Here is a 17,294-nt window from a genome sequence, read left to right on the forward strand (position 1 = left end):
GGGTGGTATGCACATGCAAATTTATGTTTAATGTTCAGCAGTGATGTAATGTGCTGAAACATCTCGTTTGCAAAATGTGGGCCATTGTCTGACCTTAACACCTCGCACACTCCCCACCTGGGGAAGACCTCCCTCACTAGAAACTTGGCTGCTCTAAATGCATCTGGGTGTGAACAGGGCCCTGCCTCAATCCACCTAGAGAATGGGCATACTACTACAATCATATACCTATTTCCTTGACATATATTGATCATATCAACATAGTCAATGTGGAGATGCCGGAAAGGTCCCTCTGGCCGGGGTATAGTACCTCTTATCACCTTTAGAGTGTGGCCGGCCGTAAACTGTTGACATGTGATACAGTTACTGATAAAATTCGACACATGCGAATTTAACTCGGGGCACAACCAGTCTTCCCTAATTCGTGCTGCAATTACTTCCTTGCCTGTGTGGGCTGGATGATGTAGTTGGCTCAGGGCAGTGTTCAAAAGTGCCAATGGTATTACAACCTTTCCAGTGCCACCCTGGCGCCATAGTGCGTCAGTTGGGGACATTGTACATCCTCTTTTTACCCATATTTCCTTTTCGGCCATTGGTGCAGCCGCTTGTAGCTCCATAATCTGTGTGGCTGGGAGATGGGTATACCCTTCTTTTAACAACATCTCTTTTGCTATTCCCCTCCCTCTCCGTGACTCTGGGGGGTTCCATATCTCACCAAAGTATGCAGCATACTTCGCATGTGCGTCTGCTGCTGCATTCCCTTTTGAGACGTGATCTTCACCATTGGTATGTGCGGTGCATTTTACTAAGGCTAGTTCCTGGGGGTCATTTATTACTTCAATCAGTTCAGCCAATAAGAGAGCATGTTGCACTGGGGTGCCATCAGCTCTCCTAAACCCTCTTCTTCTCCATTTCGACAACCCTGAGTGGACAGTTGATGTAACATATGCGCTGTCGGAATATATAGTCACTCGTTTGTCAAAGCTTTCCTTCAACGCCAAGATCAGTGCGACCAGTTCAGCTGCTTGAGCGGAGTAATGCTGTGGTAATTGTACACATTTTACTGCCACACACACCGGTACCTCCATCATTTTCACCACTGCTGCCCCAGTCCTCCTCACACCATACCCCTGATCGATGGTTGATGACCCATCAATAAATAACAGCTCACCCCCCTCTAGTGCGTTTTCCTCAACTTTTCTAGTACATGAGTACATTTCAGTTGTTTCAGTACAGTCATGGGCATAGTCTCCCTCCTCAATTACTTCTGCTAGGAACCTTGCAGGGTTGACCGTGCTACATCTAACAATTGATAGTTCAGCTCTGGATAGAATGATCTCATAACCTGATGCTCTTTGCGTGGTTAGGGTGGATTTAGGTTTATTCAATATTGCAAAAAGTGCATGTTCCACAAATAATGTAGTCAGGCACCCCATGGTTATTGTTGATGCTTTCTCCACCGCAAAAGCAGCTGCGGCGAGACCTTGTTCGCAGGGGAAGTGGCCTAACATTACAGGATCTAAGTGGCCACTGTAAAATGCTACGGGTTTGTAGCCCATGCTTGTTTTTTGAGCCAACACTGCTTTCATTACTGCTGAGTCGCAATGTGTGAATATTAAAAATCGCTGCTCATAGTCTGGGGATGCCAGCACCGGAGCAGTTTATCGCATCTTTTAATTCATCAAAAGCTTCTTTCCTTTCCCTCGTCCACCCCAATTTGTTATCCCCTTTATTAGCTTCCCGTAACGCCTCAAGCAGGGGTCCTATATATGAACTGTAATCAAATACCCAAGCTCTACAGTAGTTGCAGAGCCCCAGGAACTGCTGCAGTTCCCTTACAGTTTGTGGCATTGGAGTGGCCGAAATAGCTTGTGCTCTTTGTGGTGCGATCTTTCTTCCATGTTGGGATATAAGCTGACCAATGTAAAGTACCTGTTCCTGACAGTACTGTATCTTTTCCATGTCTACCTTGTAACCTTTGTTAGCCAATATTGTCAACATCTTTAATGAGTCCTCTCTGCATGTTTTTTCGTTTGTACTGCAAATTATTATGTCATCCACATACTGCAACACCGTGCTTTCTACTTCAATGTTACCCAAATCCATCTGTATCACTCTGTTGAAAATTGAAGGTGATTCACAATACCCTTGTGGTAATCTGGTGTGCTTCCACTTAGCGTTTCTGTAAGTGAAGCTCGTCAGATCTTGGGAGTCTGGGTGTAATGGTATTGAGAAAAAAGCATTTTTAAGGTCGATCACTGTAAATCGTGATGCTTCTGCTGGAATGCCACACAATATTGTGGCCGGGTTTGCAGCTATGGGATATTCCGCCTCTACTATGTTGTTCAAGGGCCTGAGGTCCTGTATAAAGCGCCAAGACCCTCCTTTAGCCTTGCGCACTGGGTACACAGCCGTATTACATGGTGATTCTGAGGGGACCAATATACCATTATTTATAAGGGCCGTTATAGTTTCATATATGCCCTCATCTGCCTCTTTTGATAGTGGGTACTGTTTTACTCTGGGGAGTATCGCACCTTTTTTCAATTTTATTTTTACCCCCCCTATACTTTTTATGCAGCCCACGTCATAGGGGCCAGTAGTCCACAATGATTTTGGTACCTTTGACATGTCGTCCTTAAAGAAAGGGACCGGGGTGCATGCGGGTGCCTCAAGTGCCATTGCAATTTTCTGTGCTACTTGTTTGTAGGCCACTCTTAGCCATATTTCCACACTCATCATAAACACCATTTCACCTTCCTCCATTTCATCTGAAAACAGCTCTTCATCTGACACCTGGGTGAGCCTACATCCTTCTGCTAATGCTATCACTGCCCTCCATGCTCTTCCTTCTCTGTCTTGGGCATGTATAGCAATATTGCTCTCAATGTCCATTGAAACCACCTTCCCTTCTGGTTCATTAACAGGTGTTTCTGGTCTGAACAGATAGGCTGCTGGTCTTCTCCATATTTTCCCTTCTATCCCTGGCATCCATGCAATTGCCATGTCCGTTCCATACTGGAAGAGTTCACCATCTACTGGCTCCGCCCTAATCGCTGTCTGTCCACAGTATGCCTGCATAATTTGCCGTGCTGTGAGCATGTTAATCCCTGGAGTAGAGCAAATTATGCCGTCCTCAGTAAAGGAGATCGTCATATTCAACCTGTTCATTATATCTCTCCCCAGTATATTTACTGGTGAAGCACTATAATATAAAAGAGGAACTGACAGATCGTAATCTCCAATAGATAAGGGAACGTTATCAGTAAAGGGAACCAACCCTCTAGCCCCAGAGAATCCTTGGGTGTTCATGGTCTCACCTGACATCTTAAATTTACCTTCCCTTATGCAAGACCGGGTCGCCCCGGTGTCAACATGGAATGATAATTTTTTGTCACCTATCGTTACCTCTATGCGTGGTTCCTCCGCACTATTAGGTGTTACTGACAGGATGGGACACACCAAGGCCGTCTGTGGGCTGTCCTATTGGGGGTACAACGTCTGGCCATTCCCGGTATAAGGGTTGTGTCCCAAAACCGTCACCCTACCCAATTGCGTTTGTGGTATTTGTGGTTGTTGTGTGATCGCTACCTGTTGTTGTGGCAATGTTTGGGGCTGTTGTTGTGTTAATTGTTGTTGTTGTTCATTTCCTTGTGGCAACATTTGCTGTTGTGGTATGCCTTGCTGTACTTGTGCGGGCCGTGGTTGTCCCTCACTATTCCATGATGGTGTTCCGGGCCTAACTCTACACGTGCGTGACATGTGCCCCAATAGTCCACAGCTCCAACACACCGGGGGTTCCCTATTCTGCCATGGAAAGCTCCCTGTGTTGTCCTGGTATACTGGTTGCCCTGTGGGATAGGAATTTCTAAATCCTCCCACCTGCGGTTGGGTACCATACCCGTACCCTCTCCCTCTCATAAGTCCTCCTCTCCCCCTGTTATAATTGTAATATCCAGCTCCTTGCATTGGGTATCCTCCTCCCATGTTGGGCGTGTATGGTTGGAGTGGCGGCACCTGTTGTGTTGTAATCTGTGGAGGTGGTATTTGTGAGGAATCTTGTGCAGCCACTACTTGTGTGGGGCTTTGGGTCATTGTTGTAGGTGTAGTTATTAGTGCCCCTTCCATTGTGTACTTAGTAAGCTTTTTCTGTACTAGTTTAGCCTCTTCCGTTTTCCTGTCCTCTTCCTTTTGTTTCATTTTTCCTTGCCATGTCCTACAATGATGCACTATAGTCAGTTGTATTTCAGGCCATGGTTTCGCTTCCATTCCCACTACTTTCTTTAGTTGTTTCTGAACTCCTTCCGGGAGCCCTTGTACCAGTATATGGTAAAATATTGCTGGTGTCTTATCCCATTGTTCTCTAGTTTCCATGCGCCACTTCTCTTGTATTTCCTGGATATAATCAACAGGATCTTCGTTCTCATGCATTTTGCGGGATGTAATTGCTCCTATATCTGAGGTGTCAGGGTACTGTACCCTCAATGCCTGCCATAGTGCATGTCTGCAGTTTGCGAACGGTGCCCCATCGTGCGATGTATTTGATATTGTTACCCCATGAAATCCCGCTCTTTTCCATATGTCATCCGCTCTATCTCCTAATATTGATATTAAAAGGCCCTTTACATCTCCTACTGCTAGCTTCTGTCCTGCGGTGTGTTTTTACATTTCATATATCCATTTACCGGCACCTCCACTTAATGATGGGAGCCTACATTTTATATTTTCTTTATCGGTATGCTTCCAAGGAACATACTGTGGTCTAACCCCACCTCTCTCCAAAAGTGGCATTAAATTATGTCTTGTTTCACCCTTTGTATTCCATATTATTGAATCCTCACACCCGTCCTCCTCTTCCCTTTCTTCCACATTGTCACTTTCGTTTTTATTTCCCCTGCTGATACCTCCTTCTCCATCTTTGTCTGTATTTAATGTGGGCATGTGTATATCTCCTACCTTCCTGCGACTAGGGAGGTCTCTAAGCCGCCATGTATAGGGAGTCCGTTCGTCGGTGAAGGGCGCTAGTTTTATTTTGCGTAGCGAACGTGAGGTGGTTGAGCATGTAGGGTGCGATAGGGGAGGGCGCGATGGGGATGATGGGGATGGGGATGTTGCATCCTCATTTGGCCGTCTTTCCTCTACTCCTGTCGTTCCCCCCTCACTTCTCTCCATCTCATCCTTTCTCCTACTGATCCATGGTGAGTCCATGTTGGTCCGGGTGATGTATAGTTTATCTAAGCTTTCCCTTTCACTCTTCCTCCCTTCACTTTCCACTCTCTCTTCCTCACTACAAAAGCTATTTATAAACGGCACCCCCACTCGGTCTTTTTCCCCCCGATCGTTACTGTTTGTAAATCTATTAGGTCCAGTTCTCCTCCTTCTCTTTTGTCAACCGCTCCCCTTTGTGCTGATGTTGTTGCTACTTCTGTGTCATGGTATATATTCCCCCATCTTCCACTCTCTTCCCCTATCTCCTCTTTCTCCTTCATACCTTTCCTCCATTTCCTTATTATTTTCCTCCCTCTTCCTTTTCAATTCCTCCATCACTTCACTTCTCATCTGTTCTAATATTCTCTCATCCTCTTTCTCCTTCTCCCATTTCGCCCTTTCTTTTCCTAGTATACTCTCCATCACCCTCTCTTCTTCGTATTTCTTAGTTGACTCTGATGGTAACCTCCTCCTCCATATTGCCATTTCTTTTTCTTTTCCTTCTTCTTCCCTTTTCTTTTCCCGCAGTACTACTCTTGATACCCTTTCTGCTGCTGCTTTTACCCTGTCAGCTTCTCTCCTTTGCTCCTCAGTTCGTTCCCTTATTTTTTCCAATTCGACCTTACCTTCCTTCCTTTTCCTCGCCCTCTCTCTCTCTTCCCTTTCAAGCTGCCTGGTCAATTCATTCTGTTCATCCCTTAGTTTTGCTAATCGTTCCTCAAAAATCTCTTCCTTTTGTCTTAACAGCTCTTCCCCCCTCAATTCACTCTCCCTGGTATTATCCTCGTCTGTTTTCTTCACTACCTCCCTCTCTTCTCCCGTTAATGAACCTCGTAATTTTAATAATATTTGTGCAGCTACCCATTCATCATTTCCTATCTCCACAGTCTGGTCTTCTCCAGTCCTCCCTTCCCCTGCTGGTATTTTCCTATGAGCCACATATGGTGGAGGGCTGTATGCCGGGTTCGAGTATCCCTCAGCCGCCCTTAACTGTCCTCTTTCTATTTCTCCCAATTCTCTTAAAGGGTACAACCCCCCCTCCCCCTGTTTTTACTCCCGCTACTATGGGTATATCATTGCTCGGTTCCCTTTTTATTTCATCTGCTTTATTATTCTTTTCTCCTCCCTCACCTCTGTTCCCCGTGTTCTTTGGGTCTTCATACCCCTGTTTCCCATTCTCTCCTTCCTCCTTAATCTGTTTCTTTTGGTATTTCCCCCATAGTGAATATTCCATTTGGTCCTGGTCGGGACCCCTGGAACATCCTCCATAAGTTAAACACCTCCATGTGGGTTGCCAACTTCTTCCCTTTATATGTATTGTGCAGATGATTTAATAGTGAATGTTGGGCATATGGATCGAAGCTACCGTTAGGCGGCCACGGTGTTAGCATTTTGTTATCCGTCCCCTGGGTCCATTCTATGCTATACTTAATCAGTTTCTCCCTATGGGGTGGCAGTGTTGTGCATATGTATTGTAGTGGCGTAGTGAGGGTGTTCCCCCACCCTCCTGATCCTGTTCCGTATGACATAGTAGCGCTCCACTCGCTACCCTCCCTTAATCTGGTGTCAGTTTATCCCACTAGTAGTTTACAATATACAACCTTATATCGTTACTTGGCCCCGTAAGTTTGGGGACTTATGATAGTCCGCTTAAGGCGAATTATAAAAATATAGTATGTTACATTTGTACTTTTTCCTCTGCCCTTCTTCCTTTATACAACACCTTTACGGCCCCCTTGTGGCCGAAGCGTACGCAGCCCCCTGCGGCTACGTACCCCTTATTACGTTCTTATACAGTCGTTCTGTCTTCGCGTGCTCCTCCCCTTCTACACTTGCCGTGGCCGGCGTTCTCCGTGCGCAGCCACGTTCCCCGTTTCGCCTTTTCTCGATCAACTCGTTTTACCGTTTATCTCCGTTTCCACTCCCTTTCCACCGTTCTCTTCTTCAACACTCTCACAACGAGGATGCCTCGTGTTTGCGATATCCTATGAAAACCCTATTGGTGACGTCACTGATCACGTAGAGCTACTGGTAAGTTCTTCATATATTCTTTAAATCCAGAATACCCCTGCAATCTACCCCTGTTAACCCCACAGCTGTCTTCCTGTCACTCCTGGAACAAGGTAACCAAATCAACACTATAATCGGACTGCGCACGCTGCGTCGCCTCGCGTGTGATACGCCCCTCAACAGGAGGGCTTAACCAGCCAATTATCTTCCGTATTTAGGCAACTAACTAGCTACCGCCTACAGGGAAACGTCATCTACCTATCGAGTGTTTTGCTCGAACAATAGGGATCCTCATCTACTCATTGATCAATAAATGCCAAATCGTAGGAAACCATACACACACACCCTTACACGTAGTCGCGGCCTAGGCCAATCAGTGTTTACGAGCGGCCGCACGTGATGTTTTCGCGCTCCGCCCCCTTCTGTCGCGTTACGTTGCCAAGTGCTCTCGCGCTCGTTCAACTATCATTCATTCTATTTCTAACACTAAACTATCAACCCTTCGCCGTTCACCTGTGCAATACCTCCCGCCTCCCGTATTTAATTCTTCCCCCCCCCTCCCTCACAATTTCACATTGTTTGTTGTGCGTGGCATGCTCACCAAGTTCTCCTGATGCGGGGCCGCTCGACTGCGTGCACCCCTCCAAGCGGCTCACCACCTCCCCTCGTCTGGACCACGTCTGGACACTCGCCAACCGCGGGCGGGATACTTCTCAACCGGCTCCCGAGGGCCGATATTCGGATTGCGCTGTCCGGTCTTCTCGCAGTTCCGCGACGGTCCTGTAGTCCTCAGAAGGGGGCAACGGCAGAGGGGGCCGCGCTGCCGGGCCTTCTCGCAACTGGAGTGCCTGGAAAAAGTAAAAAGTAAAAATGCCGATCTTAAACAGATCTCAGCAGTGCCTCCAACTTGTCGGGGGGAAATTCTGCCGGGGTTGGCCGGGCCGTCGGCAGACCTCCGGGCAGGGAGGCCCCAACTCCTCCCGTATATCCCAAAGGAGATAGAGTATGAGACACGCACAAGAAGCAATGTGACTCTGCTGTTTATTAAACACAAACGGCAGGGATGGGTCAAGGTCATACGCGTCTGACCTGACACACACAATCGTGGGGCTCGCAGGCCCTTTTTACTGTAGTATGACGCGCTACCTGCGTCACTCTAGAAGATTAACAAAAAACCTATCGCCACTCTTAATTGGTTGCTCGAGTGGTAGGGTTAGTATAGCATACGTATAGAGAATAATATGAGTGGCCGGGGGTTAGTCAGGTGATATATCTGGGTTGTCCCTACAATTAGATACATGTGAATTGTTACATGAAGACTCCTAATGATTGGTTGATGTTAATGGCGTCAGTGATAAGAGCCCCATGTTCTGATTGGTACGCCCGTGAGCTTCCCAGCCTGGGACCATCGCTGTTCCCAGCTCTCGGTGTACCTGCAATTTGCAACAATGTTTCACTATTGGTACATGCAGACAATGTGAAGACTTATTTGTGAGCTAGACAGCCGACTACTCCCATCGGTGCAGATGTCCATTGATCCTTTCAAGTGTATCTGCCTGTGTCTTGTAACGAGGGATCCAGACGCCTCCTTCCTCCTGGTCTTGGCATCTCGTCAGGTTCGGCTTGGTCACGTGGGATGGGACCGTGTTTGAGGCAGAATTCTGCACAATTAATATTGTTTTTCCACTGTGTGCCTGATTTAATTGCAGGTGCGACTTTAATGTTGGTGCACAGCGTGCGAAGTTGCAACATCGTGCCCTTGATGGTCTGCTTTTGGAATGTGGGTTTGCAACATTACGACCTTGGCTGTCTGCTTTCCCCAGGCTCATTCTGCAGGATCAGCAACCTGACTCTTGTTCTGTTAACGTCCACGGGAGCTCTTGCTTGCGGCCTACTCAGGCCTAGTATATAGGTGGAACCGTCTGGTGCACAGGCGCTTTAGGTTATAGTCTCATATTGTCTTATGACAAGTATCGTGTCTTCGTTATAATTCTCATTATGGCACCTAGGTTTAGAAGAAGCGTAAGCAAGCTCTTTAGATGAGTTCATGGTGCGTCTTGCGTTTCTGCATTTTGAGAGCTTAGGTGAAAAATAATAAAGATGCACGTCCGTGAGTATGTCTGTCGCCTACGTCATAGCACTGAGTATATTCTTCATGTAGATTGGTGCGGGAGTGTCCAGTGTGTATGTTGGCACAGGTGTGCTATCCGTTGGCTAGGTCGTCATAGCATCTCTAACGACGTATAGGTTTTAGTCTAGTTGATCCATGCCGCAGGCATCGGCATGGGCAGGGCGGGCTGCTGGACACATCCTTATGTTCCTGTACCAGGGTATCTGGTCGTCTGGTAGATGGGCAAACTCTTCTCGTGGCGGGTGCTTGGGCCGTGAACCTTTAGGCCAGGCGCGAGAGGGGAAAGAGGGGAGTCTGTTTTTCCATTTTCCCACTTCTTGTGAAATTTTCCTCCCAAATGTTCCTCTGCCCTCTTCCCTCTACGAGTCTTCTGGTTTGAATACTATGATTTCTCACAAAATGTCTGATCTTTTCTGTGCCAGTTGTATTGCTTTATGGCGTTTTCTGACCACAGTGAACAAGGGTAGCCCAGCAGTGTTGGGGACAGATGCGATTCTATATACATCTGGTACGACACAGCTGTGCCTGTAGCGCTGTGGTAAAACAGAATGTATTGTTGCAAATGCATCCCCTCGTGGTCCTGTAAAGATTTGCAAATTTAGGATTCACATGGAATTATTTTAAAGGGTAAAGGTGGGAGGTAGATTGTATCCATCAGAAAGAGCATTCATGGAGATAATTGTTCTTCTCAAAATGAGAGGTTCTTGTCAGTTGTTTGCATGACCCTCTTCTCTCATGTTTAGTCCACTAAGCTCTCCCTTGCACTTCACTTTACCCTGATTGATCCCACTGGACTCTGCTCTTCATTTAACTGTTTCTCAGCATGAAAAAGAGTGAAACTAATGCGTGGTATTTTGATCTTGAGATGGCATGCACCGGTCCGCTCCTCTGAGTTAACCTTTACAAAGTGAAGTGATGTCCACAACTGTATGGTACATTCATTCAAAAGGTGTAGATTTGTAAAGGGAGAATCTCATGTGTACAGGTAGGTGCCTCGGTACATGACTGCTACTTATGATATTTTGCAGACATCAGTGAATTCCTTACCAATTATGGTATTCAAATGTAGCTGTATTTCTGCACATCTAATAAGTGCAAATCAGAATTCTGGAGACTGGCATCCCAGCTATTATGAAAAATCGTTTGGTCCCTGAGACGAATAAAAATAGTGTAATTTAGCTTAAAGATTCCTGTTTTTTGCGGAGGATATGATTAGCAAAAAGGCTATGTCTTAAAGAAGCATAATATAGTCCGATGGATCACACCTAATTAGTGCATAGCATAATATTTTGTCAAAAGGATATCTTAAGCAGTAGGAAACTGGTGGTTTCAATGTTAGAAAATGCAGAGCTATCTTCAGGAGGCTGGAGCCCTGTGACGTCCACCAGTTTATGCTGCCTATTTTTATCTAGGAATTTTTTGCATCTGTTTTTGTAAGTGGTTTTATCATTTGTTTCAGTGATGCCCTGAAAAATGTTATTCACATTTTTTTCCCCAGAGATTTTGATCGAGTGGTTATGGTCAATGGCACTCTTCTAGAAAATGTTCCCCATTCCTTTGCAGTGCAGCAGTTAAGAAAATGTGGGAAAGTAGCCACCATTGTAAGTACCTTTCTGACAGTGTTTTGCCCATGTGCACTTCTCTGCACGTTTTCTTTTCTTCTGTGAAACGGTTTGTAACCTAAAGCATGGATCACAATATTTGTAATCTAGTGATTGCCTATACTTCAAGTAAGTTTAAGTTTGTCCCCAAAAAGTTTGGCATTTAGATAACAAGAGCTTTTGCAGCTAGAACTCAACCTTCCTTCTATTAATGGCTTCACAATGTAGGAATGGGATACACCTTCGCACGCTGGGTTTAATTGCACTGCATGGTTGTAACTGTAGGAGGTTTTATATATATATATATTTGTTTGTCCCCTTGATTTATCCTAGGACCCCAAAAGATTCTCTATACTTGCACACGCAATAACTTTTTTAGTGTTGCTTTCAGGCAGTGATGACCGTTGGTCTCCTATGGTCCCTAATCTTGAAATCCTGTAATGGCATTCTTAAGCCAAGGGGTATTTAACCTGCTGCTCTACAGATGTTATGGACTAGCACTCTGATGATGCCTCTCCTTTTGATAATGCCTAGCTGACGGGAAGTTTCAGCCAAAAACAGCTTGCCATTCAAAGGTTGCAGTTCCCTGAATATCTTGAACATGATTTGTGCTAGTTAAAAACTTGCAAAACGTTACATTGGAACAGTTGTAAACTATGGTTATTAATATAGATGTGTATTTTGTGTCACTTAACCTTTTTTAAATGTTGTCTCCTGGCCATTGTTTGTTAATTTCTCCATTTGCGTGCTTTAATAAATAACTAGTTTTAATCATGCGATTGTTACGTCAGTGCTTAAAAAGATGATTACTTATCAGGCGACCATAGGTTATGTCGGGCTATAGATTTCAAAAGCACGGATAGTGAAGGGGTTATACCTGCAGCTCTCGGGCAGCATTAGGACACGCTGTTGGGGTATATGGTGAATACAAATTGGAGTGGGTCAGTAATTGTATGCAAGTCATGGAGGCTGCCTATGCAAACCCTCAATTTTTTATGTAACACGGTTGGGAGCAGTGATGCTTTAAATACTTTTTGTTTGTGGAAGAATGTTTCCAAAAAACTATTCTAAATACCGTGTTGTGATAACAATTCAGCTTTCATGTTATTGTATGTTTTAACGTTCTGAGCGTTCGTTGTAAATGGAACGTATTTATTAAGCAGGCTAAGCTTTCACAGTAGGAAAACAGTGGTGTATAGGATTGTTTGCTTTTCATGTCCCATAAACATTTACACACTACACAACAGTCTTGCAGCCAAGGTTGCTATCACCTTTGGGCACATAACAGCCATTGAAGAGTTTTGTAACTGTTGTCTGGGAAACACTCCCCTGGTTGTGGCTTCCAAGAAAGTTAAATAAGCCCCTTTGAAAGCAGTGAAATTAAATCTGATCCAGTCCAAAACAGACCAAAAACACAAGCACTTGACATTACTGAGTTCTTTGATGCTACACAAACACACCAATACAGGGTTTCGAAAATCTCCCAATATTGACACATTATGCAGATGAGTATCCTGGTGGTACATGTAGCTGATTTTAGCCTTTGTGCTGCAGAGCTCAGTCTCCAAGCGTGTTACAATGTTGGGCAGGCATGGTGTCAGTGTGTGGGTGGGAGTAGGGAGGGCAGTTGTGGATGCGACTAATCTGCCATTTCTGCAGCTCTGGAAGAGGAGTTGTCAGAGTGGTTGCTACAACTGGCATCGCCACTTCTTGCTGCACAGCATCGCCAGAGAGTCCCTGCTGTGATGGGGAGGTGGTGCGATTGGGGCGGCTTCAAAAGTGAAAAGGCAATGTTTGCAATCACAGTGTGCCTCTGCCACATTGCTCTTTCCGGCTCCGGCTCTGGATGTGAAAGATGCATCTAGCAGGCCGTAACCTAAGCAAAAGAGGTGATGGTTGGCAGGTTTAGAATTAACCATAACCTTTGTCAGTGGCTCTGTGGAACTCTCTAAACCATTGTTTATAAGACTAGCAAGCCATTGCAAAAAGTCGAAATACTCTGTGAAACAGGCTTGGTCCCAGGCCAAAAGTGGCAGTCCATCCCAAACTGCTTGGTCACATCCCTTCTGCACAAGACCACTGGGGACCCCTAACACAAGGGTCCTCCTTTGGAATAGCCTCCCCCACCCCCTGCATCTTGAGCAGGAACGTCTCAAATTCCGGAAACTCCTTAAGACTTTTCAGTTCTTCTCCTCCTTCACCCATTCTCTACTCTGCTAATATTGGTGTCCTTGGCCCTTATGCATCCTTGGAGCCTTGACCTCCCACACCAATCTTCCCAGCTCCTGCCTATCCATAGCACTTTGCATCTGCACACCCTTTGCCCTGGAGTCTTGCACTCACACCACCCGCGGCCCAATCCGTGTAGCACTCAACATTCCTAGCACTTTGTCCATAGCTTAACCACCTAAGCTTAAATTTATATGGCAGAAAACGCAAAATAAATAACCCTTGATTCTGCTGCTAATATGTACCACAGGTGCTTCCAGTTGCCATGCCTTCCAAATCTTCTGCATCCCAACACCTTTCACCCCTCTCATTATCATTGATTTGTTGAGAGGGTGAGCTAAAGTGCCACCATATGCAACAAAACCTTAAGGAAGTTGAAGGGGGGGGTGGGGAGAAATAAGCAGAGGAAGAGACTGACTGAATGAATGAAGGAAGGTAACGGTGAGAGAGTAGGGGGGAAGAAAGACTCAGAGTTACAAACAAAATAAGAGAGAGCCAGATCTACCCCAGAACCCTTGTGGTTGAGTTTTGCGGGACACCTGTCCCTGGTTGCCAGGTATGCCTGGGGCCATGTATGCATTTTGGTGCCCCTTTCTCTGGCCAATGCCTGTCTGCTTCCGTACTGGCCAGATCTCTTTTCCTTCTGTTCCAGGGGGTTCTCGAGGGACTACAGCAATCAGAATGCACCAGAGTCCTCAGACCACTGTGAAAAGAAAAACTGCAAGTAGCAAATGGCACCTACCTGGGCCTACCTGACAAGACCTGGTCTGGCACAGGAGGAGCAAACTGGTTGCTCAAATAGAAATTGACTAGGCTTCCTTATCAGGAGATGAATGCAAGACCCAACACCTACCCAGCAAACCACAGTCTGGCTGCAAGGGAACATTGGGGCAGCTGTAGCGGAGCAGGAACTACCAAGAGACGGCTCAAGAATAGGGGAGAACTGAAAACACTCCTAAAACCCTGTTGGACCACCAACTTACCGATTTGAAGGAGCGGCACAGAGAACAACCACAGCAACCACTTTGAAAAGATGGAGGCTCAAAGGGCAGTGGGGTTAAAGGTCCTCATGAATACTTCCATGGGAAGACCCGGCCTAGAATGAGATGACCCAGGGAAACAGCTGACTGGTAACCCCGGGGAGCAAAGGGAGTCTTCCTGGCAGGAAAGGGAGGGCTTTAAAAAGCCAGAAGTCATTTGAGAGGTGTTAGAGTGTGGTCAGAGGTGGAGAAGGTCAACCAAAAGACCAGTGAGGAGAGTGCAGCAGGTGCAGGAGGACTTGGAGGAGACATTTGGAGTATTCAGAGAGATTGAAGGTAAGGTGTTGGGATACCAATTGGGTGTGAGTGAGAGTGATTGAAGGTCGTTTTGGAGGTAAAGGCAGGGAAAGTGTAGGGAGAAGTGAGATTTGGAGGATATTGGAGAAGATTAGTAGAACAGTGGAAGCGAAATAAATAATGAGCAAATAGTGACCAAGCTTGATCTTGAAAAATCATGGTCATTGATAGCAGAAACACTAGGAGCATGGGAACAGTCCTAGACCGGAAGCCAGGTAGAAAAGTGTGGCCTTCACATGTCCTCATGGAACACTCAAGGATTTAACCACCTGTTTCAAAACATCAACGCAGAGGTGATTAATGCAGACATCATATGTTTACAGGAATGTTGGTTAATGGAGGCGCCGGTTTTAGATGGTTTCACGAGTTATTTAAATAAAGCCTACAAAGGACAAAAAGGGAGACCGTTGGCGGGCCTATTGACCCTAATCAACAATGATTATACTCCAAGATGACCCACAAGAAACAGAAACTAACAAAACACGAATAATCTTTAATTTATATTGGAATATTAAATCAAGACGGGGAAACATTTCTGGATCTAGTCACAAAGAACATTGACTAATTAAGAGCAAAATACTGTATGCCGCAGATATTATGCGGGGACCTGAATATAGACTGTTGCACCAAGGTAGGAAGAAATGAAATGCCACAACATAAGAAACAACAAATGAATAAAGCTAAAAGTTGGCTGTCAATGATGAGAGCTGGAGATCTACATATGGTAAATGGAACTGTTACAGGCGATTTGGAAGGAGCCAAAACCTGGCCTTCACACAATGCCACTGCAACGCTACATTACTATTTTATGGATCTGGAAACATTTAGGACAATTGTGTCGCTAAAGATAGTGCCATCAGTAAAGAGCGACAACAGCATCCTACTCCTTAAATGCAGAGAACTGAATAGGAAAAAACAAAGGCCCAACAATGCAACAAAATGGGTCCACTAGGTCACCACTAACAAAGGATTGAATCGGCTCAAACTGACGGTGCAAAAATCAGCAGCCAAATTGGGGACGAGATAATTAAATGGCAGCTGACTCCGAACAACCAAGTTGATCACGAAAGCTGCCTGTCAGCTTTCAGAGTATCAGGCCAACAGATGGTCTCGAATAAAGTGACAAGATTGCATAATTATAATGAAGAGCTGGCCAAAAGAAAACGAAAACTAGCGAAAGATCTAAGGACAATTAGTCGACTGAAATCATCAGATGCAGCAAATCGGAGAATAAAACTAAAAAGAAATTACCAACATTGGGTAAAATCACATCAGGCAATACTTTACCAAAAGGACTCAGAAAATATGCTTATTGCACTGAATAATAAAAACTCAAAGTTCTTTTGGTCAATAATAAATAAGAACACACATCTACAAGGAGTAGAACAAATAAATCCTATACAAGAAGCACAGTGGCTGGAGCCAGTGGTCGAAGTGTACGAAAAGAAGTAGTGGAGCTATGTTCCCTGCTGGCCTGCCCTCGCTCCCCACAAACCCCATCGCCACGTCCCCTCCCACACACAATACACCCCTCCCAAACACTTGAACCTGCTGTTTAAGGGAACCTTCAGTGCAGTGCACTGAAAGTGCAAGTTTCAACTTCTTCCTTCACTTTTATTTTAAAACGAAACCATTCCGGAACGGTTTCTTTTTAAATAAAAGTATGGGAGCTGTAAAAGGCAATTTTAAAAAGTAGAGGAGCACCGCTCCCGACCGCTCCCACTCACTTCGACCACTGGCTGGAGCACTTTACCATGATATATGGACAGGCAAAAAATGATACAGAAGATGATGAAAGAGAAAGGAAAAGTTCATCTTGGAAGATCCCCTTTGAAAAACAAGAAATCTTGGACCTAATTATCAAGGCTAGCACATCTAGAGCACCGAGCCCGGATGGTCTGATGAATTCAATGTTAAAGCAAACACCCGAATTGTGGGCTGATATGTGCTTCTCATTATTCACAAGAATAAATGACATCATGCAGGTTCCAGACTCCTGTAAAAGGGCGATAACAATACCGATCTTCAAGCGAGGTGACAGAACGAAACCAGAAAATTATTGCCCCATATCACTGTTGGATGTCCTGGGCAAACTCTATGCTGGTGTACTATTAAAGAGACTTAGAGTGGTTAAAAGAGACCAGAAACATTGACTGCAGACAAGCAGGTTTTGTCGAGAGAGTAGATTGTGGATTGAACTTGTTAATAATAAATCTACTTAAACTAAAGGCCGTGAAAGGAAATAAGCTCTATCTAGCGTGCATAGATATGGCAGCAGCATTTGACTGAGTTGTTCAAAATATCCTACGGTCTAAAATGCAGGACAAGGGATGTCCACCAGATCTGATAGCAGCCATAAAAGCACAGTATACTGGAACAAATATGCAGGTGCGTTTTAGATCAGTGGCACCCTTACCGAACCATTGATACACAAAAGGTCTGAAACAAGGGTGCCCCTTAGCAGCTATACTATACAACTTTTACATACTAGATATGAGAGACAACTTGGAGCCAGCAAGATCATGTTCACCAAAATTAGCGGGAAATACCATCGGACACTTGCTTTATGCGGATGATCTAATCCTGCTGGACCTGACGGCAATAGGTCTACAGAAAAAAACTCAATGAACCAGAAAAATATGTTAACATCAATAAACAAAAAATCAATGTTGAAAAATCTGAAATTCTAGTCATGAAAAAACCACAAATAAAGGTAAAAAAACCTTTTAAATGGTGCCTGGGAAATATCCCAATCCAAACTACGGAAAGCACCAAATA

The 17,294-nt window shown here is 45.1% G+C and overlaps 1 protein-coding gene across 7 annotated transcripts in view; it reads left to right on the forward strand.

The window, feature by feature from the left end:
• The window catches only part of LOC138510254 (tight junction protein ZO-2-like), a 1,104,514-nt gene that overhangs the window by 581,607 nt on the left and 505,613 nt on the right, over positions 1–17,294 (forward strand). For all 7 annotated transcript variants that reach the window (XM_069625778.1, XM_069625777.1, XM_069625773.1 and 4 more), the window contains one exon: positions 10,848–10,950. In XM_069625778.1, the coding sequence (XP_069481879.1) occupies positions 10,848–10,950 (103 nt within the window). The remainder of the gene's footprint in view (positions 1–10,847; positions 10,951–17,294) is intronic.

This window comes from Ambystoma mexicanum, chromosome 6p (genome assembly GCF_040938575.1).
Source record: "Ambystoma mexicanum isolate Mex_15411 chromosome 6p, UKY_AmexF1_1, whole genome shotgun sequence".
In the NCBI taxonomy this organism is placed as follows: domain Eukaryota; kingdom Metazoa; phylum Chordata; class Amphibia; order Caudata; family Ambystomatidae; genus Ambystoma; species Ambystoma mexicanum.